The sequence below is a fragment of the Tachysurus vachellii genome, chromosome 24 (genome assembly GCF_030014155.1).
Source record: "Tachysurus vachellii isolate PV-2020 chromosome 24, HZAU_Pvac_v1, whole genome shotgun sequence".
Lineage (NCBI taxonomy): Eukaryota > Metazoa > Chordata > Actinopteri > Siluriformes > Bagridae > Tachysurus > Tachysurus vachellii.
In genome coordinates, this window is record NC_083483.1 from 8,005,456 (window position 1) to 8,032,021 (window position 26,566).

Consider the following 26,566-nt stretch of genomic DNA (forward strand, 5'->3'; position numbering starts at 1 on the left):
ACGACACGAGAAGGTCTGAATGCGACTTTTAAAGCAGTGAACTCGTTCTGCATGCGAGATGAACATGAAATAATTATCTAAATATTGCTGTGAATATAAAATCAATCCAAATAAAACCTTAAGTGATTAAATGTAGATATAGAAGTACAACTATGTGAATATGTATGTATACAATTTGAAGTGAAAATAAATACACACCGTATTCAAGTCGCAGTAGGTTCGTACGTAAGTAACAATATGCATGCATGTACATGAAAATAAGCGGAAATAAATAAGTACGTACTTAATAAGTCAAATATAATACAATTAAAAGGTTTGACTGTAATTAAAGTAGGTAAGTAAGCAAGCAAGTATGTATTAGTGGGTGAAAATATATGCAAGCATGCGGGAAGGCTTTAGTAAGGGAAGCGTGTATGTAAATAATCAAATATAATTGATTAGATAAAGTAATGTAATTATTAAGTGATATTAAATTACAAAATAAAAAAAATATTTTTTACACGCAAACGTAAACCCGTTTGTTGTCGGATCTTCATCAGAGATCATTTGAAGTCTTCAGATGGAAGGAATTAGAGTTGGGTCTGTGGTGACCTGTTGGTTTTACAATTCCAATTGACTATAAACTGTTGTAGAAAGGACATTATTTACACTGACATTGTTTACTGCACAGTGTCAGACAAATGAAGATGAGGTTCCCTCCTGAGTCTGGTTTCTCTCAAGGTTTCTTCCTCATATCATCTCAGGGAGATTTTCCTTACTATCATTGCCTCAGGTTTGCTCATTAGGGATAAATGTTAGAGATAGTATAAAAGTACATAACCTGCCAGCCTAGACAGTTAAATAAGACGAGCTGTGCACTTATTGTACCTCGGTTAAAATGTAAAAGAAATTAAATTCTAACGTTCCCAGTGAGCTCATTAGTTTGAATATGTTTGATAGATAAAGCTTGAACATGAGCCCTAATATTACTGTATGTTTGTGTTTCTTTAAAGGAAATGGAGCAGATGCACAGATATAACCAGAGAATGGTGGAGGAAATGAAGACAAAACAGACCCAGGAGAGGACCAGACTTCCCAAGATCCAGCGCGGTGACGCTAAAACACGCATGGCCATGTTTAAGAAGAGCTTACGTATCGCTTCTCCTGGGCTCAGTCCTGAGCACGAGAGGGAAAAGATCAAACAGGTCAGAGGTCAATTCCAGTCTGAAGGGTTTTTAAATGAATCACTCGAGTCAACATGAATGCAAAAAGTCTCAAGTTTGTCTAGTAAAATGTGTGTGTGTGTGTGTGTGTGTGTGTGCATGTGTGTGTATGGGGTGCAGTTTGCAGCGCAGGAAGAAAAGAGGCAGAAGAATGAGAGACTCCATCAGCATCAGAAACATGAGAACCAGATGAGAGACTTGCAGTTGCAGTGTGATGCCAATGTTAGAGAGCTGCAGCAGTTACAGGTACACACACACACACACTCTCACACACACACACACACACACACTCACTCACACACACAAATACACGTAAGCATATCTCATGCTGACTTGTCTTTTGATTAGAATGAAAAATGCCATCTGCTCATCGAACATGAGACCCAGAAGTTAAAGGAGCTGGATGAGGAACACAGTGCTGAGCTGAAGGACTGGAGAGAGAAGCTGCGGCCCAGGAAAAAGGTGACGTTTACTTAATTAGGATGTGTCACAAATCTACACAAATACTGTAGAAAAGTAATACTTGTTTGCACAAGTGTTTAACTCAATGCTGTGAAACCTCTAAATTAGTTCTGGTGCAACCAGATTTATTTTATTGGTCCCATGCACAACCATACACATTCAGTCAAAAGCTTCTTTCAGCTGTGATATAAACAATAGAATAAAAACAGAATTCAGACTTAAAAATAGAATTACACAGAAGTATAAATATAAAAAAGTATAATGTGGAAATAGAGATCGGTAGCAGAAACAGCTTCCAAAACAAATCCGAGACGAATACTGGAACAGTATCACATGGAAGAGCATTAAATCATTATTAAAAATGTCTGTGACTCTAATTATAGAAAGTCGTCCACAAAAAAGCCAGTGACTGAGTGAGAAGGCCAGAGATAAAGGAGCTAGAGGGGAGATTAGATGGGAGAAGCTGTTGACAGGACAGCTATAGGCCAGACTCTTAACAAAGCTAGGCTTTTTTTTTTTTTTTGAAAGAGTGATGAGAAGAAAGTCATTGTTGGAGACTCAGCACTCATGTTAGAAAAAAAAGGGCTTTTGTCTGATGGAATGTTGTAGCACAAAGCACTACATTTGGCTGAAACCTTACACTGCTCGTCACCGTGAGATCATCCTCCTCACAGTGAAGCATGGTGGTGGTAGCATTATATTCTGGGGAGGTTTTTCAGTAGCAGAAACCAGGGACGCAATATTGAGCAGAAGGAGTCTAATACAAAAGTACTACAGTCTGGAAAAAAAAACTAGTCTTACAAGTTCCCAAGAACTAAATGTGTTTGTATGGGCCTTATGAGATTAATAACCTGTAGCTCTTTTACAAAATAAATTTACCACCACATGCTTTCTTTATATATATATATATATACATACATACATACATACATACATACATACATACATACATACATACATACATATACAAAGTTGAATAAGTTATAGGTAGGTTTCAGGTGTGATACATAATTTCATTTATGAGTGTGATGAGTCATATTTCTGTAAATTGTTTTGAATTCATAGGAATTACAATATTTCTTAAATATCAATACATTTTTTATTTGCAAAGTTTAATATGTCAACTTTTCTTGTTTCTACATATAAGCTGATGCAATGGTTTTCAATTATACCTTCTACTCGCAAACTACCAAATTAGCATGTTAACTTGGAATTAGCAAGCCATGGACATTTTTTGCAAACTATATGGTTTGCTAACTAAAAAAATACAGTAATGGTCAGTTTCTTTATACTATTTGTTATTTAGCAAACCAGCTCATTTGAATACAAGCTTATTAAGAAGTCAAATTATTCTCTGTGTAAAGTGTTTCTTAGTTTTTAGACAAAGGCTTAGAGTAAGGGTCCAGTTCTGTGTGTCGGTGTGCGTGACGTTGACGTTTGTGTGTGCCTGTGTTTAGCTGCTAGAGGAGGAGTTTGCACGGAAGATTCAAGAACAGGAAATTTTCTTTAAGATGAGCGGAGAGTCCGAGTGCCTTAACCCATCCACCCAAAGCCGCATCTCCAAGTTCTACCCTGTCCCCACTGTCCATTCCACTGGGTTTTAACACACACACACACACACACACACACACACACACACACACACACACACAATTTTTATACATATGTATTACTGAACTAAGACTCTTATGTAAGGCTGTTATCTAACTACAGACTACATTCTACACACTGCTGTTTTCTAGGATATGAATCTACATGTACTGAATGAATGAATCGTTTTGCTGCAGCGAGTCACTTCATATACAAGGTTTTTACCTATTATTTTGTTAATGAACCGATGTGTTCTCACATGTATGAAAGTTCACAATGTACACTAATCAGCTTGTGTTTGTCTTTAGAACTTCATGTTTAGCTAAGAATCATACAGTAAAAATCTATCACATCGGTTATTGTTTAAATTCTAGTTAGTTCACCATTAATTCAGTGGTTTTAGTTCCTAGACTATATGACCGAAAGCTGGCGTTTACATAAATTTAAATAACCCCCTGTCACTTGTTCTAAACTGTGTTAAAGTACACTAGAAGCACATTGGTTTTTAACAGCATGCTAGACTGTACTGCCTGTAATGGAGGATGCGACTGGGATGACAGGTGATTAATGTGAATAACTCAGTGTGTTGAAATGAAGGAACAAACATTTTTTCAGCTTCAGCTCTCGTGACAGTAAGTGTTTTTTTTGTTGTGTTTTATTTACTGTATATTTAATGTGGCAGCAGTTTTCTTTAGATCAGATCAGAAATGATGAAGACTTGAAGCTGTTGCATATCACCATTGTATGAAAATGTGTGTCACGCACTTTTTGATGAAGAATATGCCATACTCTTCTCTTGGATCTGATTTGACTCGATGCTGTTAATTATCAATATAAAGCATATTTTTGTAGTTGATGTACATTTTACATTTTTTTATAAACTGCACGATACGTCTTCTTTTTTAGATTTAGCACGGCATCTGCTAACAATCTGTATGAGAGCCTATTGTTTCAATTTTAATAATAATAATAATTTAATAGACAAAACAAGAATTTTCACTGAATTCATCCTTAAATTATAGCAGTTTAATTTGAAGAGAGAAAAGACTTTTTTAGATAGACGCATCATATTTTGATGGCTTTCAGTCGGTGCTAGTTTTCCGTATCAAGCAGTAAATTAGCGTATTTTCTATAAACTGATGACTTTGTAAGAACAATTTTAATTAGATAAAAATTTAAACACGTTTGGGTGGAATAAGGGAAGACTTCCTGCCCTTTATACTATAAATTTGAAATGTAGCTTTCTAGCTAGAGAAACTTACCAGCTATCATACTAGACCTAGCGATAGATGCACAGACGTAAAACCTTATGTAAAAACAGGAAATTTACAAGGCTTATTGTAATCATTTTAACCTAAACTCATGCCAAAATATAAAATATGTAGGAAAGCATGAAGGTGATTTTGTTGAAAAACTTCAACAGTTAGCTTATACTTTGTGTCGAAAGATTTACACATTTTGTTGAATGTATTTCTTGTCCCTTGCAATATATTTTTTATTATTAAAAAATAAAAAGGACTCTTAAAGGACGAACATTTCTCCATTCTCTCTTTCTATACTGTTGTCAGGGATTCTTTCAAGTATACAGTACATCCAATTCTCTCGCACTCTCTCTGTTTGTCTCATATTTCTCTCTCTTATGTTGTCTCATGTTTCTTAGTCATTTTTCTTAATTGTATAATGTATTCATGTCAGTGCTTTGTTAACAAACTGCTGATTAAATCACTTGTTGCAAAAATAATATGAAAGTTTACAGGAAATTCACAGCTGCCTCTGTTTAGCGGTAGTAGCTAAGAAAAAAGTAAAAGTTAGGCTCAAAAGGATGTAAAGTTTAAAGAGTTGTAGAGTATAACTACACCTACTTCATTTCGAAGTCATTTTCCACTGTATGTTGGTTTTTGTTCATAATATTAGGAAAAAATATCATTAGACTAACGTCAGTTGTTGCAACTTTACGTCGGTCAGCAAAAAACACTAAAAACCCATAATAATAAAAAATGAACTAAAGACAATATGAATGTGCAAAATCACATTAACGTAAATGTTAAAATATATCAAATGTAATAAATATATTATAATGTAGAAAAGCATTTTAAAGCTTTTTTTTAATTGTTTGGTAATCACTTTAAGTTCCTAATGCTACTAGCTGGTGCTATTCGGTGTCATGATAAAGCATTGAAGGTTAAGGTGCCTTTGTAATAAATGTTTTGTTATTTTTTTATTTTTATTATTGCAGTTTTCTCTACATTAACATCAAATAGAATGAACAAATGTGTTCAAAAGACAGGAAACATTTGGAACTATTGAATGTTTTTCAATTGTTTAAGTTGTGAGTATTGGAATGAACTAATGCCATATTCCAAACATTTGATTTCACTATTATTAAAAAAAACTTTATTAATGTTTCACTTTCATACAGAAAACCTTTTCATTGTGTTCATTCAGCATACACTGTATACAGAAGAGGAAAAAAAAACACAAAAACAATTCAATGCCCTGTAAGATACATAGTTATGACATATGTTCTGCTATGATCTTTACTTTCTAGTTTATTAACATATGCGTAAAATGAAGTAAAAAAAAAGTACGAATCATTTCACAATACATGTACAATCCTAAACTACAAATATGAAAATGAGGACATAGCAATATCAGAGCTTTTTTTTATGTGAAAACCAGGAACTGAATCGAATATTGTAGTTAAACATTTTTTTCTTCAAAAATTCATAGTAGAAGAAATAAACTTGATTAAGAAATACACTTGTGCCCAACTTTGACTACAATATTTGATCATCTTTGGATTATAAAATAAATGAATTATGTACATACATTTTGTCATATCAAGAAATTTGACATTTTGACTGTCAGCGAGACATAGCAATGATTTGTGTACATTCCTTACTGCATTTTTGAACGTATGCTGTGTTCAGAAATTTACCGATCCTATAGTTGAGCTATTACAAAAAGTTGCACAACAAAAGGTTAGAAAAATGATGAAATTTATATTTAAGAAAAAGAAACACCTGTACTTCTCTTTCTTCTGTTATTTATGTAGGCTGTTTCTCCTGAAAAAAGTTTAAGATTAAAAAAAAATAATTAACCCATTCATTAAAATTCTGAATAGAGTATTCAAACCATATATTTTGATACCTTTCTCTCCTTTTTGTCCTCTTGGTCCAACACTGCCAGGAAGACCTGGTATACCAGGGATGCCTTGCTCACCTCCAGGACCTGAATTTCCCAATGAATACAGTTGGTCATTAAACTGGTACATTTCTCCATTCCTCTATCCATCCACGTTCCGTATCTCTTAACCTTCACAGTGTTGTGGGAGTCTGGAGACTATCCCAAGGGTCTCGGAGGACAAGATGCCACTCCATCATTGGGCACAATCGCACAACACACAACACACATTCACTACAGATAATTTAGAGATGCCAATCAGACTATAACACGTCTATGGACCGAGGGAGGAAAGCCTTAGTACCCAGAGGGAACCTGAAGCATCAGAAGAACATGCAAACTCCACAGACGTACTGTATAGTAGGGTGGAGACAGGAATCAAACCCCAAAAAAATCTCCCAAAATGTGAAGCAAACAATAATAAAGTTTACATGGTGTATATTTATGATGTAACTGCACACAGATACATTATTCAGAAGGTATAGGTAAAGTATTATGATTACAAACAAATACAACTAGGTTTGTTTTTGGCCCAGTAACAGAGCTTTAATTATTGAGTTCAACCTAATAAACTTGTGGATTTGTTATAAATACTAACCTCTTTGTCCTCTGGGACCAGTATATCCTATTTCTCCCTTCTGCCCAGGTATTCCTGGTAGTCCAACAATGCCATGGTCTAAAAAAGGTGATACAGTTGGGTTATCTAGGCTACAGAACAAAATTTCTAGTATGAACTTTGACAGTATAAGCTTTGGAACAGCATACATATTGCTTACATGCCACACCATGTTTTGTATCTAATGAGTTATTAATAGTAAAATGTCATTTATTCCCCACCTCTAATCATTTTAAGTATCTCAGTCATGTTGCTGTAAGTACTGTGTTGATGGCTCATTCCAGGACGTCCAGGTGGTCCAGGAGGACCAGGTGGCCCTTGAAAATCTTTGAAATCTCGCAACAACAAACTGTTATCTGGAAAGAAAGACAAATACAAAACGTTTCGATATAGAACTACATAGCATCCATTAACCTCTTAACATCCCTAATGATGAGATGTGTACAAACATTGACGATAAAGATTTATTTATTTGAGCATCTTAAATAAAACTGCAGAAACCTTTGTTTAAGTATGGAGCTATGGAACTATCCCGACTTTGGAATATATACTGTAGGATCTACAGGGTTACAGTAGATCCTATCTAGAGCCGATCCCAGGAAAACTGAGTTTGTATTCCCCAAAGGGACACCAGTCCTTCAGATCATGCATACACACATTCAAACACTCCATAACTCACTGGGCTGGTTTAGTTTAGACTATCTGTCTAACCAAGCCCAGGATCAAACATGGCACCTGAAGCTGTGAGGTGGCAACATTACCCACTTAGCCAGAACTATGATCATTAAATTCAATAAGAAGAGTGGCATAAAAATGCTCGAGATTCCATCATTTTTGCTTTCCATCAAAGCAAAATATTTAGTAACTTACACTTGATGTAGTACACCACTTGTTCTGCAATATTGCGGTAGTCCAACCTCTCAACAGGCGAATAGTTGCTTTCTTTAAAGCTTGGATCATCACGTAACACCCTGCCACCTGCAAGAAAACATGAGGCAAGTTAAGGAAACTGTTGAGCTATCTTTAGTAAGATTCATCAAGGCTTCTGAGCAGTGCAATAAAAAAAAAACATTTGCCCTGTTACAGTGAGATTGCAAGTTTGATTCCCAACTATGGCACAGCAATCTGTTGCTGTTGGTCCAAGAGAGTTAAGCTGGTTGACCTATCTGGTGATAGAAACTGTTTTTTTGTGGCTGTGTATGCAGAAGAGGAAAGTTCATGTTTTGATTGACATTGAGTCTGACATCGTGGTGATTGATAATGGAAAATACTATAGCGTCGGAATGTCGTGTTGAAGTGCCAATAAGCAAATAGTGCACCCAAAGCTTGAGATCAATATTATACGGCTTTATCAGGGTTAGGTTTGATTCAGAGATACCATATAACACTATGGTCACAATGTCAGATGTATTGAAATTCTTTAAGACCAAACAAATTGTTTGAACATTTCTGTTTGCCGTTCCTGAAGGTTCCTGTAAATTCTCAGATTGTTCTGTAAGTGTACAATGCATACTCACTCTTTAGATATTCCTGCAGTTCAGCACGGATCGGCTCTTGTTGTGCGTTCTCAGCATAGGACACCAGGCCTCCTGTCATTCCAGGAGGGCCCTGTGGTCCAGGAGGACCTGGAGGTCCAGGTGGACCTCTAAAATCAGCATCTGAAGTTAAAGTAAAATGATGAAATTCCATTTCTGCTTTCTGCCAAGTTTATTTATTTCATTATGTTTATTTAGATTTATATTACATGGTCCAGTCCAGGATGTAGTACAAAGAACATGAAAAATAATGTTAATAATAATATAATGATAATAATGATAATGAAGCCAATTTTCTAAAAAAAAAAAAAAAAGAAAAAAAAAAGAAAAAAACACCAACAAACTCCCAACTCTTAAGATATTTCTGAATAGCCTTCAAGAAAAGGTGCCTGTGAAAAAAACAGGACCAGATTCTAGGATGCCAAGAAACCCAGGAGGTCCTGGGGGTCCTGGTAGCCAAGTCAGATGCCTACACTCTGAGTCTTAAAAGAAGGATAGTTTGTCGTTTATTTTAGACTAGTTATGAGTTTTTGCCTTAGTTGTATTTATAGAACAATGTGTATATAGGACAATATGTACAATTTCTGAGGATAGACAATGCTAATGTGCTTTTACTTTGTAGGATAAGTGGGAGATCACTGTAGACTGCTCCAGGAAGTCCTGGAGGGCCAGGTGGGCCTGGGGGTCCAGATTGTGTCAATATACCCTGCTCTAAAAAACGGACACAGATATACAGATTTAAAAATGTTTAAAAATTAATTAGAAATTAATCATACCATTTAAAAATTAAACATACCATTCATAAGATTGAGGACTCTCCCAGCCACTTCTTGAGGATTAAGGCCTGGAATACCTGGAGCTCCGGGTGGTCCTGGGGGACCAACCAGATACTGCCTCACCTCCTCCCCTGCATCAAACCGCAAAGAAGTTTATAATTGTGTGTCAGATTAAATATACTTATACCAAAATCCTACTCTAGAATGATATAATCTACTTAATAAGCGATTCAAAAGACTCACTTTGTATGTAACTGATAATACGATTAGCCAAATCGACATCAGACACACTTCCAGGTGGTCCAGGAAGCCCAGGAGGACCAGTGAAATATTCCTTAATGCCATCATCTTTTCCAAAAAAGAAAAGTAAGATAAAGCAATCATGCAAAGCAAAGCAAAGCAAAGCAATATCAGTACCTGATATTTTTCATTGATTAAATAGCTTATAGGTAACAAATCTAGACATAAAACTGCTGACTATAAAAAATCTTCATTCACAAATGGTAAAAAAATAAATAAATAAAATAGGACCCCCAACAGAACAGAGCTTCTAACGATGCATTGATTAAAGTTGCTCACTTCTAAGAAGGTCATTAAGCTGCTTAGCAATGTCTGGAGAGCCAGTGGCATCACCAGGAGATCCAGGAGGCCCTGGGGGTCCAGGTGGACCAGGTGGTCCAGGTGAGCTTCTGCCTCCACCTTATAATTAAGAATTGAGAGTGACACATAATATGTACTGTAGTATATCAACCAAGTAAGAGTAAATATATCTTAGTAGTCAGCACAGTAATTTCTACCTACCATAAGAATATCCTGGGATGCCAGGGGCCCCAGGGACACCAGCATCACCTACAATCAATACATTATGAGTACAGAGAGTCTATTAAATGTGGACATATTATGGACATATTAGCTGGCACCTTTTGAACCCGGTAACCCTTGAGAGCCTGGTGGGCCTTGAGGGCCTGGTAAGCCTGCAGGTCCTGGGGATCCACTTGGGCCTTCAGGCCCTGGAAAACCTGGATTAAAATAATAGTTAAAAACATTAACACTGTATTATTAATATCTTTATAAGTTAATACAACACAGCAGGTTGCAGGTTTGGAAATGTTGAAGTTAGACCTCTTACCAACTCCAGGTTCTCCTGGAAGTCCAGGATGTCCAGGCTCTCCTATAACAGAAATAAATTACAAAATCGATTTTATAAATAATAAGAAATTGTATACAGTAGGATTCCCAATTTTAAAATACACAGTTCAAAGATTTTCTTTTTAAGTATAATCAATTAAAACAAATACCTGTGAAGCCTTGAGAGAAGAGAGAAAGAGATAAAAAAATAAATGAGCTTTTTATTTCTTAGAGTTTATAAAATGACTATTAAATTTAAATCATTGCACTAATATATAATATATTTTGTACTATATGACATTTTTCTAATTTACCTTTTTTGTGTTCAGAAAATGAGCATGACTAACACGGGCATGATTCTGCGTACAAGATACTATGTACATAATGCAAAGGTTAATGTTTTGATTTTACCTTGAGGTCCAGGAGGTCCGGGGGGTCCAGGGGGTCCAGCAAAAAAGGTTTCTGTGAAGATTATAAAAAATAAATAAATAAATAAAAAACATTAATATACTAATTGACCCTAGATTAACGTAGTATAGGAACAATTCATTTACCTGAGTTGGGTACAAATCTACCTGGTTCACCTTTGTCACCAGGAGGTCCAGGGAGACCAACACCTAAGAAAAAATACTCTAACACTGAACAGTACTTAAGATTAATCTGTAAGATGATTGCACTATTAAATCTGTTTGTAACTTGCCTGGCTCTCCAGGTGGACCTGCAGGTCCTGGTAGGCCAGGTTTGCCCTCACCTGCAAAAATTTCAATAAAAATACAGGACATTAAAATACTAACAATAATATTATATTTATATATCATATATATTTTTCTGTATGCAAATCAATAAAGAAATTTTACCAGGTTTCCCTGGTTCTCCTTCTCTTCCAGGGGGTCCAGGTGGGCCAGGAGGACCAGGAAGCCCGGTCACAGCTATTCCGTCAAATTGACATTAGTTAAAAATTATTTTGAAAGTAATGAATGTAGCATTTTGCGACTCTAGTGTAGATATAGTACATAACTGAGAAAAGTGATGCCTTACGTTCAAACTTGACTCTTTCAACCGATTTTGCAGAAATGCCAGGTTCACCTTCATCACCCTTTGCTCCTTTGGGTCCTGTAAGGACAACTTGCATGTCAGTTTAAAGAAACCATGAAAACAATTGATGAATGATAACAATTATATATACTTATATATAACCATGGTGGTGTGGCGTAACACGGTGGTTGAACATCATCATTAAAGAAAAGTCCCTAAGAGAAGCTTTTTCAGTTAGATATTTTGGCAGTATGTCTAACCATATTTCTTAAGACTGTATTCATTCACACCTCTTTTCACAACTATGCTGCTCTTAATCAGGACACTGCATGTGTCGAAGGTAAAGAATAATTTGCCTGACACCAATGGAATGATCTCGTGTTGTATTATTGTTTGCATTATGATTGAGCTCAATAATAAACAATCACGACTATTTTCAACCATATAACAGATTATTTATCACTTTTTTTTAGTAAACCCAACACCTTTGAATATAGGATTAAATTCCAAATCTTTAAATGGATAAAGACATTTTACCAGGTGGACCAGGAAGACCAGCAGGGCCTATGGGACCTGGGAAGAAACCATTTTTCATAATTACATACCTTTTTTTTCTTATCTTGAATTAGATTACATAAAATGTTTTCAGAAAAAAAAATTTGTTAAAGCTCTTACCAGACAGTCCAGGAGGTCCAGCAGGCCCAGGAACTCCAGCAGGTCCAGGGGGTCCAGGAATAGCTACAGTGTTGGACGCAGAGCCTGCCAGAGAAGGAATTAAACAGTAATCTGATTAACACTAGTTAATCATTAGGTAATTAATAATCCTCAGTTACTGCTAAATGGTGTAGAGTGAATTCACATTGGCTCCAGAAACAAGGCTGGAGATGTTCGTACCTGCAGTGACAACTCTTCCAGGTTCACCTGCTTCACCTGGAAGAAAACAATGAATACACAATGGGCTGTTTAAGGCATTGTACTAGACATATGTCACATTATTCTTCTCTACTAACACACTTCAAAATAATTATATAGAAACGAAATGCATGGAGGTTACCTTTAGATCCAGGCTGTCCTGGTGTTCCTGGCAAACCTACAAGAAAGAGTCAAAATTAAAATATCACACAGCCATTTCAGTCAATATAACACATCCTGCGTTCTTAAGCTAGTCAAATATATCATTTATTTTAACAACTTTTTAACACTTTTAACTACAAAGTTCATTATAAAAAAAAAAAGAATTAAGATAAAGCCTGCCTGGTGGTCCCTGAAGCCCTGGAGTTCCTAATAATATAGAAGAAAAAAAAAAGTCAATCAGGACCTTCACATAATTATTTTTAAAATAGTTAATGAATATATTCAATCTTAAATATTCTTAACCAAGCTGATAAAAGTACCTGGCACGCCTGCATCTCCTGGAGGTCCAGCTGGTCCACGAGGACCTGGCAACCCAGTTGGCCCTTGGTCCCCTAAAATTTAAGTGGAAGCATGTATGGCATTGGAAATTCAGGCCAAAAAAAAAAAGTTAAATAAGTATTCATGGTTCTTGAACATACCACGATTTCCCTTCACACCATCTGGCCCAGGGGCACCTGTCAATTTAAGGATGTTGATAAGGAGCAAAGAAAAATATTATCATCAAGATAGAGCTATAGTCATGAAAGCAAAAATATAAAACTCATTCATTCATCTTCTACCGCTTATCCGAACTACCTCGGGTCACGGGGAGCCTGTGCCTATCTCAGGCGTCATCGGGCATCAAGGCAGGATACACCCTGGACGGCGCGCCAACCCATCACAGGGCACACACACACACTCTCATTCACTCACACAATCACACGCTAGGGACAATTTTCCAGAGATGCCAATCAACCTACCATGCATGTCTTTGGACCGGGGGAGGAAACCGGAGTACCTGGAGGAAACCCCCGAGGCACGGGGAGAACATGCAAACTCCACACACACAAGGTGGAGGCGGGAATCGAACCCCGACCCTGGAGGTGTGAGGCGAACGTGCTAACCACTAAGCCACCGTGCCCCCCCATATAAAACTCAATCACTATTTATTTTATAAAATTCAATATGCATACAACCAAAATTGTTTTCATGCTTAAACCACAGTGCAGTTGAATTTTTTATTTTGATTGGTCAAAATGTGTTGATTCATTTTAAGATCACTCTACAAATCTACTACCTACCTGCTGATCCTTTAGGTCCTTTCTCTCCTGATGGCCCAATGGGTCCTGGCTGTCCTGGCTCTCCTGCAAACGTGGATTATAACACAACACTATGACTAAAGAATGAAATACGCATTTTCCAGCAATTTGCACTTTTCAGTTCAAGGCCATTTTGCCTACCAGTAACTCCACGAAGCCCTTTCTCTCCTTGATCACCTGTTGTGGGGGACAATAGATTTATTATGTGGGAACACTGCTTTTCTAAACATTTCAAATCTGCTCACATTAGCTTTGGATTTACCTTTAGCTCCAGAAGGTCCTGCAGGCCCTCTCTCTCCTATAAAAAGTAAACATGTTTAATAAAATCCTAGACAATTTTACAAAACACAAACACAAAAGATTTTGAATGTTCAAAACATTGAATGTAGACACCTTTAGGTCCAGGATCACCAGCATCTCCACGGAAGCCTTGGGAACCAGGAGCCCCTGGAATACCTACAGTACCTGGAGCACCCACTTCACCTGTTGTGAGATGTGTTCAAATTTACATTTATTCACACAAGTTTCTTACATGTGAGCAGATTACAATCAATGCATACAGTCCTTAAGGCCACAGTGACCCAAGGACTGTTTTCACTGAGTAAAAAGGTCACCAAGAGTAAATTAGATATCAATATTTTCAAGATTGATGATGTCTAAACCTCTGAGTCCCATAGGTCCAGGTGGTCCTGCAGGTCCCGGAGGTCCAGGATCTCCAGATGTCCCTGGAACAAGATAGAGCCATAAGACCTATGACCTGCAAAAATCTTACACTTCTGCTGTTAAATTATTCAGATCTGTACTGTATTAGCGCCACCAGAAAGCAGTGTTTGAGAGAAGATAATGCTGAGTGACCCTGAAAATGGAAACAGTTCTAAATCTTTTGTTAACACAACATCTGTTGTGGCCGTGACAGAAGACGCACAAGGATCAAAGGCCAGTAACTGAAGGGAAGGGAAGGGAAGGAAAGGACAAAAACAGGATAATGATGGAATGGGCTGGAATTAAATGGGATGGTAAGGGAAGGAACAAGACAGTACAGGACAAGATAGGACAGGTACTTCATTTTCTCCAGTAAATCATTCATTCATTTTCTACCTCTTATCTGAACTACCTCGGGTCACGGGGAGCCTGTGCCTATCTCAGGCGTCATCGGGCATCGAGGCAGGATACACCCTGGACGGAGTGCCAACCCATCACAGTGCACACACACACACTCTCATTCACTCACGCAATCACACACTACGGACAATTTTCCAGAGATGCCAATCAACCTACCATGCATGTCTTTGGACCGGGGGAGGAAACCGGAGTACCCGGAGGAAACCCCCGAGGCACGGGGAGAACATGCAAACTCCACACACACAAGGCGGAGTTGTGAGGCAAACGTGCTAACCACTAAGCCACCGTGCCCCCTCCAGTAACTCAGGTGTTTTAAAATTGCAAAGCCATTTCATTCATTTGTCAGTAAAATGGTAATTGACCAAATGGTAAGTGTCTTTTCTAACCTTCACATGGGTTGAATCAGTTAAGTTGTTATCCTCTTACCTTTCTCTCCTTTCTCACCAACTCCGGGTGGTCCTGGTTCTCCTCTGGGTCCTGTTGGCCCTTCACGGCCTCTCTGCCCAGGTGGGCCATCATGTCCTGGTTCACCTAATTTGCAAAACACATACAGTATAGTGCATCTGCCTTAACCCTGAAGGACTATATTTGGAAAAATTTTCCACACTTAATGGTAAAAAACAAAGACCGGCTTAACACATTTTTACTTCCTTTACATGAAATATTCATCAGAGCCTAAGGATCATGGAAAAACAAACAACCTTTGTAAAATAGAGGTAAAAGACCAATAATCGGATGAACTAACGAAAAGGTTTAACAACAATAAACAATGTTTATGCAGTATACAAATTATTTTTAAGAACTCTGATTTGGCTGCACCTTACCAGCACTTCCTTTAGGTCCTCTTGCACCTTCTTGTCCTGAATGACCTGGAGGACCAGGAGGACCTAACGGACAGAGAGACATTTCTCAGTGTTTATATTAGTATATTAGTATTTGAAAAATATCATATGTTGGTATAAGTGTGGAAATATAGGTTATCTTACCTGGCACTCCTGGAAATCCTGCGTCACCTAAAAAACAATTTGTTTAAACAATTTATATATAATTTTAAAACATTAATACATACTTGTAGCACCATAGACATTTAACTTCATTTCCTGTAGTAATATTATTAGATATTAAAAAAAAATCAACATTAAATAATTCTAAACTTGTCATCCCAGTTGACATCATAGAAAACCTTGTTTTCCATTTAAATTGTAACCCAATAAGAAACATTTAATAAAATATTCTACCTAATAATCTAATGACATCAACCATTGACCTGGCTGGAGATGGATGGCTAATATTTATATATTTCTAGTACAGGGTGTAAATAAGATAAACTACAGACTAAAAGCTTGTTTTTCATAATTTTCCAAATTGTGCTACAAACAATTGAACACAGGTTATTTATAAGGTCATGTACTTATAAGTTATTATTTTCTTGTGTATAAAAAGCTTAATGGGAGCAACTAAAATATAAATTAATTAATTAATTAATTATAAATAAAAAAATTTGAAACATATATTTTAAATTTGCATTATTAAAAAAAACACCAAAGCAAAGAATTTAGTACTGCTGTGAAGAATTATTAAACATTGGTAGAATGGGTTTAACCCTACCTTTAATCCCAGGAGATCCCTGATCACCTGAGAAAAGAACAGAACTTTATGAAAAAAATGTGACCGGGTTTTGATTTCCATCTTATTTACAAGATGCCTGAATTTAAATGTCATTTCAATATAAGAGGAGTCTGACCTTTGGTCCCAGGCTCCCCTCTCTCTCCTTTCAGTGATGATGCCAGTGTGGCTACATGGATCATAAATATTATTAAATTACTCATGAACATCACATCTATCCACCTTGTAAATAAACAGCTGTAAAATTCCTGGTACCTCTGATGGTATCTGACTGTAATTCAGAGTGAACGAGTTGTTTTATGGTCCTCTGCAGTGTGGGAGAGTCAGGCTGCAGTGCCTCAGATCCTAGTTGTATAGTGTTTTCTGCTCGTGTGATTTGGGTTCGTTCGTATTGTACAGAATCAAGCGGATCTACGATGTTCACAGAGGATGACGCGGAATGACGACTGGTGTGAGCAGAACTTACAGAGCCGCCTTCCAGGCGTTCCACACGAGCCTTTAGGCTCCGTACTTCCTCAGCTGGAGCCCATGCAAAACACACACACACACACACACACACAAACACACAGAGCCCAAAATGATTATTGACTGCGACTACCGCTCAGTATGATAAGCCATGACAAGCATGAATATTTTGTTGTAAACCGTATTATGCTAAAGTGTCTTACCCAGAGCTATAAGTCCACAGAGAAGCCCCAGCAATAAGAGCAATCCCAACAGCAATCCAAGCAGCCATTTCCACCAGGTACAGCAGGAGCAGAATCCCATCCCACCTCCTCCAGATTCATCTTTACGAATCTCTACAATAACACAGGAATAAAAACCAAAAGCATGTTGCGCATACGGTGTGTATAAAAAGTCAGAAGGAAAAGGGGTGAAAACTTTTGCACTGTTACTAAAATGCTCTGTTAAAATGTAACATAAAGCATTATATATTGAATATTGTTCTTGTCGTATGTTAGATATGAACAACACAATGAATATACTGAGTGAATATACCTGCATATGTAGCTTTGTCCTTAGTTGCAGCAACTTTAACGCCTGTAAAAATCAAAAATCTATCAAAATCTATTTTGCGAAGTTGATGACAAACAGATTTAGTAGAGACGCTTATAATGTTGACGTGTATAATGCTGACCATTTGACACTGTAGCTGTTTCTGTGATTCCAGAAATCATCTTCTTCTCCCTTTTCAGTGAGTCATCTGAAAACGTAGTTGCTGTGAAAGAATTCAAAAATAGGAACTGTAGCTTATTATAAATTACTTTGTTGGCTTTTCACCCCGAACATGAACAATTCTTTGTATGAATATATTTGAAAAGGTCACATTTATAGCTACTTACTGGGGACTTCAATAACTTCCTATGCTAGTATACTGTATTATGCATTGTTGTCACCTGAGAGAATAAATTGTACCAAATGTGGACCAGGTTTCAATATATATTTGATTAAAGAAATCACTATTCCTTCAGGATTTGCTAAATCACACAGTGAGCATAAAGGCACTCTATTATACAGTTTAAGGGACACAGCAGCAACCCAAATGCTACCCATATCCTTATACCTACCAAAATTGCATATTCTTTCCAGCAAATAAACGAAACATTATTCTAAACCAAAACATGTATTTTTGGGTAATTTGAAAGGACAATCACTAAATCACTAACCACTCAGTCAGATCTTTAGTAAACTAAATGAGTGACACGATATTTACTGTATTCATTAACCAAATGCCTTCAGCCAAAATAGTTTCTCACTGTGTAATCTCTGAGCTGTCAATCATGAAAAGAAATATTTCTTTTTTCCCCAAAAAAATTCAACAACATCCTTGGGGGACAGTGATGGCTCAAGTCTTTGGGTTGTTGATCAGAAGAATGGGGTTTAAGCCCCAGCACTGACAAGCTGCCACTGTTGGGCCCTTGATCATGGCTAACCCTGTGCTCTGACCCCAACCTCCTAACCTTGGGATATGTGAAGAAATTATTTCTTCCTGCTTTAACGTTTATGTGACAAAAATAATGGCTTGAACTTCACCAGGCTAAATATATAAATATTATTAAAATTAGTAAGATAATTTAAAATGAATTATGATCAGATCTATGTGAATAGTAATAAAAGCATTCATATGGTTTGCTCCTCACATAGTCCAGTGGTGGTAGTGGTGGAGGTGAATGTTTTTCCTGTGTCTTTTGACATTATCAGCCTCTCGCTTTCTTTCTTCACCGGAACGTTGTCTTTCTCCAGCAGCATGAACTTATAATCCTTAACAAACACGTCATCGCTGGTGACAGGACTGCTGGGAGCTGCAAAAAAATAATGGAAAGAGAATCAGAAAGCAGACCAGGATTTAGTTTTAGTCATGTTACCTTCCTGAAAATGATCATCCTGTCTTACCTGCAGCAATTGTTGAAGCTGAGGTGCTCACGATGTTCTTTGGCACTCCGTATACTGCAAGAAGACATGAGACATACTGTGTAATATCTAGACATATCAATCCTGCACAGCTGCCTTAATTCCTATTGATTACATTTTAGCATATTTAGTCAGATTGATGTGGCGTAAGCTGTGAAAGATGTAGCTGAATTCTGCTAAAAAAAAAAAAAAAGAAGGAAAATCAAGTTTTGGACAAAATTGTGTTCTTCCTGTAGATCCATTGACATCTTAATTTTAGGAAACTCTCAATAAATTTCTTTTTAACCTTGCCTAAGCCAATATCCAAAGTTCTTTATCTTCTGTCTTCATGTAGGTTAAAAAAACCAGTTTAACAGTCAAGCTGCTTAAAGTCTAAACCCGTGCTGGGGATGTTGACACACAGTAAGTAAAGATTATGTGCTATAGTAAAACTGACATAAGACTAATCCGTTCAGATTACAGATGGTCAGATTACTGCCATCAAAATCTTAAATTCTCATAAGAATCCTCTTAACAAATAATCTTAAAATGCAATTGTCCATATTAGTTTTCTGAACTATACATAACACCAAATGTGAAATATTAAACAGATCAAGAGTTTTCCCAGGCTGTCAGACACATACTGATCAGCCATAGCATTAAAAGCACCTGCCTAATGTTGTGTAGCTCCCCTTGTGTTGCCAAAACAGGCTCTGAGCCATCAAGAACACTCTGTGATGCTCTGTGTTGTTCTGACAGCTTTCTATCAGACCAGACGGGCTAGCCTTCACTCCCTACATGCATCAATGACCCTCGAGTGCTCATGATCCTAGTTCACTGGTTGTCCTTCTTTGGGTCGCTTCTGTTCGGTACTAACAATACTATTATTATTATTACTGTTTCTGCTACTACTCCTCCTACTACTAGTTCTATTACTACTATATCTTCTACTACTGCTTCAACTGCTGCTGCTTTTGCTGCTACAAGGTCTACTATTACTTTTGCTGCTACTGCCACAGTGGAGTACTACTACTACTACTACTACTACTATTAATAATGATAATAATAAAAAATAAAATGTAATTAAATAATAAAATAATAAATTTACCTTCCGTTTTTATACAACAAAAGCCTTCTATACAACCCTGGGTTATTACCTTAATTCTTAGGAAAAAGTATATCTAAAGCTTCTAAAAAAGAAAACAAACAAACAAGAAACTAAAGAGAAAATCTTTAACCAGCTCTCAACTAAGCACTATGAAAAAAAGAGTGAAATTCAATGCAACAAATTAAAGTTAGACTTGTGAGTAATATTAGCGTTCACTTTATTCACCTGGAGTAACACTAATCCCATTTGCAGTGATTGCCATACCACCAGCACCACCAGCACCACCAGCACCACCACTGCCCAAGTTATTCTGCATCCCGTACACTAAGAAATGACAAAAACAACAAGTAGAATTCACTTACACTATTCATCATAATCACACACATATAATCACAGTTTCAGCAAGCATCTTGTTCAGTGTTCTATAACCTCAGGGATGTACACAAGAATATGTACTGTATATGGGGCATTATAACATTTTTAAATAAATCATAATTAATCATTTATAATAAATTGTCACATCTTTAAAGTAAATTATATCCTATCTAGAATGTTTTTAAAGTCTAAGTGCATATTGCACAAGAAATTATAAACTAACAACCCATGACACATGTGGTTCTACGCACATATTTAACCAAGATATTTATTTTAATAAGACCGTTTTGTGCTTGCAATTGAATTTTTGTGAATTTTTTAACCAAAAGATCAACAAAGACAATTTTTTCACCACCTTCTTTCCTCATATTTACCAAGAGTGCCAGTATTATTGGAGGGCACGTGTTCATTTTAGTGTAAAACTGTAGGAATTTCTAACAAAGACCTGCATTTCCAGCAGAAAGTCCGCTGCTGATGGCTGAGGTGTTGAAGGCCAGGTTGTTCTGAAGTCCCACTACAAAGGACAACACCAGTAAGTGTAATAATGTGAACACGAAATGAACACAAAACCTTCAGAATACAGCGGCACAAAATCAACATGCAAATAATAACCCAAAAAACACCAAACAATGTCATTTGGATTGAAAAATGAAATGAACTTACATTAAATTATTACATGAAAACAATTATTACAAATAGTACAGAAAGTCTTCAGTCTATTATGACTAAAAAGAAGAGTTTTGGGTAGAAAAATTCTACCCAATCATCAAGAAAAACATGGAAAATAATCATTAACAGAACATTATTTAACATCATAATAATGCAGTCTATAAAAAAAAGCTAGCAACCAAACAGCCAAACAGACACCCTTAAGTTTAGAAATTCAATAACAATACACACAGGTACACACTCTCACCGTTGTGTTGAAGTGTAGAGTTGGGGCTGAGGTTGTTGGGGTTGGTGTGATAGCCATATCCATTATATGCAGACTCTAGGATAGTGCTGTCATAACCTGACAGAAATATATATTACAGAGACAAATCAAAAGTTACACGTGATTATATGAACTCATCTGATGTACTGAGTCGAAATCTCGTTCCCTACAGAAAAGCATTCTTTAAACGTGTTGCTACTAACTACTGCATAGATTCGATCTTCAGCATTATAGATGTGATACACCAATTTGGTGTTAATGCTGTACTGAATAAGAATGAAACGCTGAGATTTCAATTCAATTCAGTGTATTTGTTTAACATAAATGATAAAAAAAGTTACAGATTTATTAGTACATGTTAGTGAAGGTAAATGTTATACTTTACCTGTAAAAATGTAACACTACAGATTTGACATGGGTTATGTATATGATATGCTATGTAATTGTTGTATAAAGCAAAAGAAAAATCAATATCTTGGGGCAGTGGTGGCTCAACTGGCTAAGGCTCTAGGTTGTTGATCAAGGTTCAAGCTCCAGTGCTGCCAAGCTGTGTGTGTGTGTGTGTGTGTGTGTTACCTGAGTGGCTCTCTATGCGTGTGTCCACACTTGCTTTTTTAGGTATGGGTAGTGTATTGGTAGGAGAGCGAGAAGGACTGCTGCTACTGGAGCGACCTTTAAGAAGTTTCTTCACATCATCCAGCTCGGTCCCTATTCATACACACACACACACACACACACACACACACACACACACACACACACACACAATTATTGTGTAAAATTTAGTTAGTGTAAGCACAGTGTTTAACTTATTTAGAAGGTTTATACTGACATCTAGTGGATGGAGAGGCACTCTGAAGTCTGGCTCTGATCTCACTCTCTGAAAATATAACACAAAAATCTAATTATTTATTTATTAGTTATTTTAGTTATGTTCCCTTTAGCATTCCTTCGTTATCCATTTTCAAATCTACAAAAACTGCAGTCATGTATACTTGTATACCTCTTGTCTGGGTGCGTCCTCTAGTGGCTGCACTTGCTGCTGCTGCGGCTGCTGCAGAAAAAAATTAAAACAAAAACAAAAATATTAAACTTCAGTAAACTAGTTTATGAACTGACAAAGATTTTTAAAAACATTTTATATTTAATAAATAAAATGTTTAGTTTTAAAAATAAAAATGCTTAAATTATTATTATTATTATTATTATTATTATTATTATTATTATTATTATTATTATTAGTATTATTATTATCATTAGTAGTAGCAGTAGTAAACTATTTTAAAATATGTATTTATTTATTCTTCTAACTTATTTGTTTTCTTATTTACTCATTGTTTTTGTAAACTTTTTTTTCAGATGTTTAAAACATTTAATTAGTTTTATTATTATTATTATTATTATTATTATTATTATTATTATTATTATTATTATTATTATTAATAAAAACACACTGACCATACTCTTTCCTAGTATATTCAGGGGAGGAGTTGCCACTGGAGCTTCCTAATAAAGAATTAGTTAAGAGTTAAAAATAAATAAAAACTTTAATATACAGTAAACTTAAAAAATACAGTTAAACACATTATTTATAGGCTTCATGGTTGTTTGATTAAATTATAATGAAGTTTATAAAAATTTGATCACAATCATGTTTCTCTCTCTCACTCTCTTAAATGATAGTGTTGTTAATATAATAATGTCACAAAGCCAACGGTCAAAGGACACAAGCTGTAAGTCACCTTCATATCCTGCAGTGCGCAGGGTCAGGCTGCTTTTTCTCTGTGTGACCGGTGAGTAGCTACCAGTCTTCATGGCGCTAGTGGTGGTGGAGGAGGTGTATTTGGTAGAGCCGCCTCCTGCTGACATAACAGCCCCTCCTCCAGAAGACATCACTAACGAGTGAGCCCCACCCCCTGACAGATTCATAGATCCAACTGAAAGGTTCCCAAAGTCCCCAGAAGAGCTGGACACAAACTGAGAGGAAGACCGGGACTCGAAAGAGTTTGCAGAAGCCCCGGAGCCTCCTCCTGAAGTAACCCCAAATGTAACGATGGAGGAGGTTACGCCAGAAGCTCCTAAACCTCCAGCAGCTCCACTTGAAGAAGTTCCCAGAGAAGATAAAGTCACAGATGATCCTCCGCTCACGCCGCCAGTCACAACCTGCACCACACTGCTGCTTGAGCCACCTACTGAAGATGATGAAGGACAAACACAAACAGATGAAGCCAGTTGACGGAAGGACTGTCACTAGGGTTACTGTTATTGAGGTCTTTGAAGAGTTTAACTCTAATCTTCATCTACATTTACAACATCAGTCCTCATCCAGAGCGACTTACAGAAGTAGTTTGGCGTCTCCGTCTGGTCAGGGACTAACGGTACCGTGTGATGGATGTTAATGATACTTTAGGGATGTTACTGATACTAAGAGCTCATAATTATAGTTAACAGTTGCTTCACTGTAGATGTAATGAAAATTTGTTTAAAACACGTCATTAAACACGTGCCAAAGAGTTCACACAGTGCTCACTCTCTGAGCCTCTGAGCCTGGATTTCATTAACACCAGTCACACACTACAGAATGGAGGAAAAAATTCATTCTCAGTTTCTAAAGACAACACATCACAAGAAATCACAGTGCCTCAGTGTTTATGCTGACGACAGACAAATAATATCCAGGCTACAATAATTAGGACTTAATAATGCACTGAAAAAAATCCCTGCTCAGAAATATGACAGAATATAAGAATCGTTTTAAGGTAAGGATTCATTAACTTTCATTAAAATATAACCAACATCCATGTATAATTATTTCCTTTTAATAACCTGCTGTTATGAAGAGATGTAGTGCTTACAGGATATGACATTACTGCTGCTCCCTCCTCCTCCTCCTTTTCCTCCTCCTCCTCCTCCTGTGCTGCTCTGGGTGATAATCCTCTTCTCCAGTTGCACCGTTCCTCCAGAACCAGAACTAGAACCCGAGCTAGAGCTAGAGGTAGATGTGAGCACCCGCTGAGTGTTCACCGAACTACTGCTGCCCTCTGGGGTTTTATAAAACACACACACACACACACACACACACACACACACACACACACACACAATAAAATGACAGATTGGTAAAAAAAAAAAAAACAACCCAATTGTCTTGCTCCAACTCTACAGTCTCTACATTCTGACTCTTTAACTCTTTTAACCAGTACAATGGCGATTTGTTCCAAAAGTAAAATTGGACTTTCCAACCAGTATAAACGTATGAAATATTTTATGTCACAACAAGTCTTTGGCTTTTAGTGTGAGATGTTTTTCCCTCGGTTGAATTAAACGTACACAGAAGTTTAGTGGTTGAAAATAACACCTTTATATTATAAATGCTTATGAACAAGCATATGGGGTTAACTTTCTAACCTTCCTATGGATATATTGCCTTATAGTTGGCTAGATAAAACAGAAGGTCTTATGAATACTAGAAATTCCTAAATCCCTGAGTATCTCCTTTCATATGAGTAATTAAGCCCCACTGTAGAGTGTGACCAGTAAAGACATTCAATGCTGAATACCATTCTTTGGCCTCTGGTTAAAAAGAATTAAAGCTAATAATGCGCTCTAATAGCACATAGGATAAAAACAGAAAGTCCCTCAGGGCAGCTGCTGAGAGAAATCTTATGAAAACAGTGTAAGCACATGGTGTGTTCACACTCACTTGGAGGAAGGGATGTCAGACGTGTCGTGGTGGTCAAACTCTCTGTAAACGTGAAGGAGAAGATATAGATCCTGTGTTAATGTTCTGTGTTAAACCTCTTGCATTTCTAAACTAAAACACACACACACACACACACACACACCACATCATATCCAGCTTAGACAAAAAGTGCTCATTACAAAATATAAACAATAAAAAAAGCATTATATTATTCAAGAATGGAATAAATAACAAATCAACCTGAGCTAGATTTTCATGATAAAGAAAACAAAATTATTTTATATTTAAATCCTTCTGTATGTTTAATAAAAGTCTACCCAGTTAACATAAGATAATTAACATAAGATAATTCTACATTGTCCATTAATGCAATTTCTTTATCTATCATTTTTTTTTTTTTACCTTTTCCTGAAACTCCTGATCCTCCCTCTGCATTCACAATCTTGGTTGTGATTAATCTGTCCATTCCATGTTCACTATTTAAAAGCAAAATAAGAGACCAAAAACATCCTGTCAAATATAGTTTTCACATGTAGCAAAACAGTCATTATCACAAACTTACAAAAAAAAACATGTTTAGTTTACAGTCTAGTGTTAAACAGCTGAACATCTGGATGTGATACAAAAAAAATATTCAAATTAATTGAATATGAAAGATTCTTCATAAAAGTTTCAAACAGTTTTAATTTGATTTAGATGTGAATGATGGAAAGGATAAAAGCAAAAAATTATGAAGTTTTTTTTTTAAATAAGCTTATTTAAAATTTACTTATGCTGGTTCCTCCTGAATATTTAGTATTTCCTTTATTTTTAAATTGTATTGGACATTTTTTTTATTTTTAAAAAAAAGCTTAATACACCACACTGTGTTTAGTAAAGCAATCATTAATCACATAGCACATATATAAATATATAAAAAGCTACTTTAATGATGGATGTATTTTTTTAAGTAGACACTCACCACACTCATTAGAGTCAGACTCCATCCTGGAGAGCTCTGCTTCACCTGAGCTACACTTGATAAGTAATCAAAGCCTAACACACCCTATGAAGAAATTTTAGCTATGGCATCAATCGTCCTCGATACGCGGTCCTACAAATACTGCAGGTTTCAACATGAGTTTTTCCTCAAGGCAGCATCTCTATGAAAAGTTATACATAAAAACCCTTTTTTATTCCATCAGGTCGTTTTTTTGAGTCATTTGTTCTAAAATACTATTAAAAAAATCAAAGCTTTGAAAACTGTAGTTAAGAATTTAGCACTTCAGACGTATTTCCTGAAAAACAATATATATATTCCACGGCCTTCTCAACTTGTAATAGGATCAACATTAGTTCAATAATGATTGTATTTAGAGTTATAATTATGGTCATAGTGTGGCAGGAATGGGATCGAGACACTTTCATCTAAAATAAATTATAAAAAATGAACCTAGGTACACAACTAAACTGGCAGGCGACATAATAGTCCAAAAACTAAACTAAACTTTCTGGATCTCTTTGGGTTTGAATCACATCCTTAAAGTCACACAATAGACATAGATAGATAGATAGATAGATAGATAGA

General features: G+C 36.3%; 2 protein-coding genes across 4 annotated transcripts in view; one reads left to right on the forward strand and one right to left on the reverse strand.

Moving 5' to 3' along the window:
* slkb (STE20-like kinase b) overlaps positions 1-4,779 on the forward strand; it is a 25,117-nt gene extending 20,338 nt beyond the window's left edge. For all 3 annotated transcript variants that reach the window (XM_060860401.1, XM_060860400.1, XM_060860399.1), the window contains 5 exons: positions 1-13; positions 993-1,184; positions 1,323-1,448; positions 1,551-1,664; positions 3,122-4,779. The exon at positions 1-13 is cut by the window's left edge and continues 112 nt beyond it. In XM_060860401.1, coding sequence (XP_060716384.1) covers positions 1-13; positions 993-1,184; positions 1,323-1,448; positions 1,551-1,664; positions 3,122-3,268 — 592 coding nt within the window. In that variant the 3' untranslated portion in view covers positions 3,269-4,779. The remainder of the gene's footprint in view (positions 14-992; positions 1,185-1,322; positions 1,449-1,550; positions 1,665-3,121) is intronic.
* A 905-nt stretch (positions 4,780-5,684) lies between these two features.
* col17a1a (collagen, type XVII, alpha 1a) lies at positions 5,685-26,010 on the reverse strand. The gene is given in 55 exon segments (XM_060860931.1): positions 5,685-6,319; positions 6,405-6,485; positions 7,036-7,113; positions 7,275-7,409; positions 7,924-8,031; positions 8,571-8,711; positions 8,940-8,969; positions 8,972-9,070; positions 9,204-9,299; positions 9,385-9,495; positions 9,608-9,712; positions 9,944-10,063; positions 10,166-10,213; positions 10,285-10,383; positions 10,494-10,535; positions 10,904-10,954; positions 11,047-11,109; positions 11,193-11,243; positions 11,350-11,421; positions 11,531-11,605; positions 12,065-12,100; positions 12,203-12,286; positions 12,422-12,457; positions 12,582-12,617; positions 12,782-12,808; positions 12,922-12,993; positions 13,081-13,116; positions 13,723-13,785; positions 13,882-13,917; positions 14,003-14,038; positions 14,134-14,223; positions 14,403-14,465; positions 15,289-15,393; positions 15,687-15,749; positions 15,849-15,875; positions 16,471-16,497; positions 16,607-16,657; positions 16,744-17,007; positions 17,157-17,288; positions 17,488-17,529; positions 17,627-17,707; positions 18,630-18,791; positions 18,883-18,936; positions 20,213-20,311; positions 20,808-20,876; positions 21,279-21,374; positions 21,873-22,004; positions 22,129-22,176; positions 22,300-22,350; positions 22,755-22,802; positions 23,039-23,488; positions 24,152-24,337; positions 25,000-25,041; positions 25,402-25,475; positions 25,961-26,010. Coding segments are annotated over 54 exon segments (4,572 nt in total). The 5' UTR covers positions 25,466-25,475; positions 25,961-26,010; the 3' UTR covers positions 5,685-6,260.
* Between the last annotated feature and the right edge of the window lie 556 nt (positions 26,011-26,566).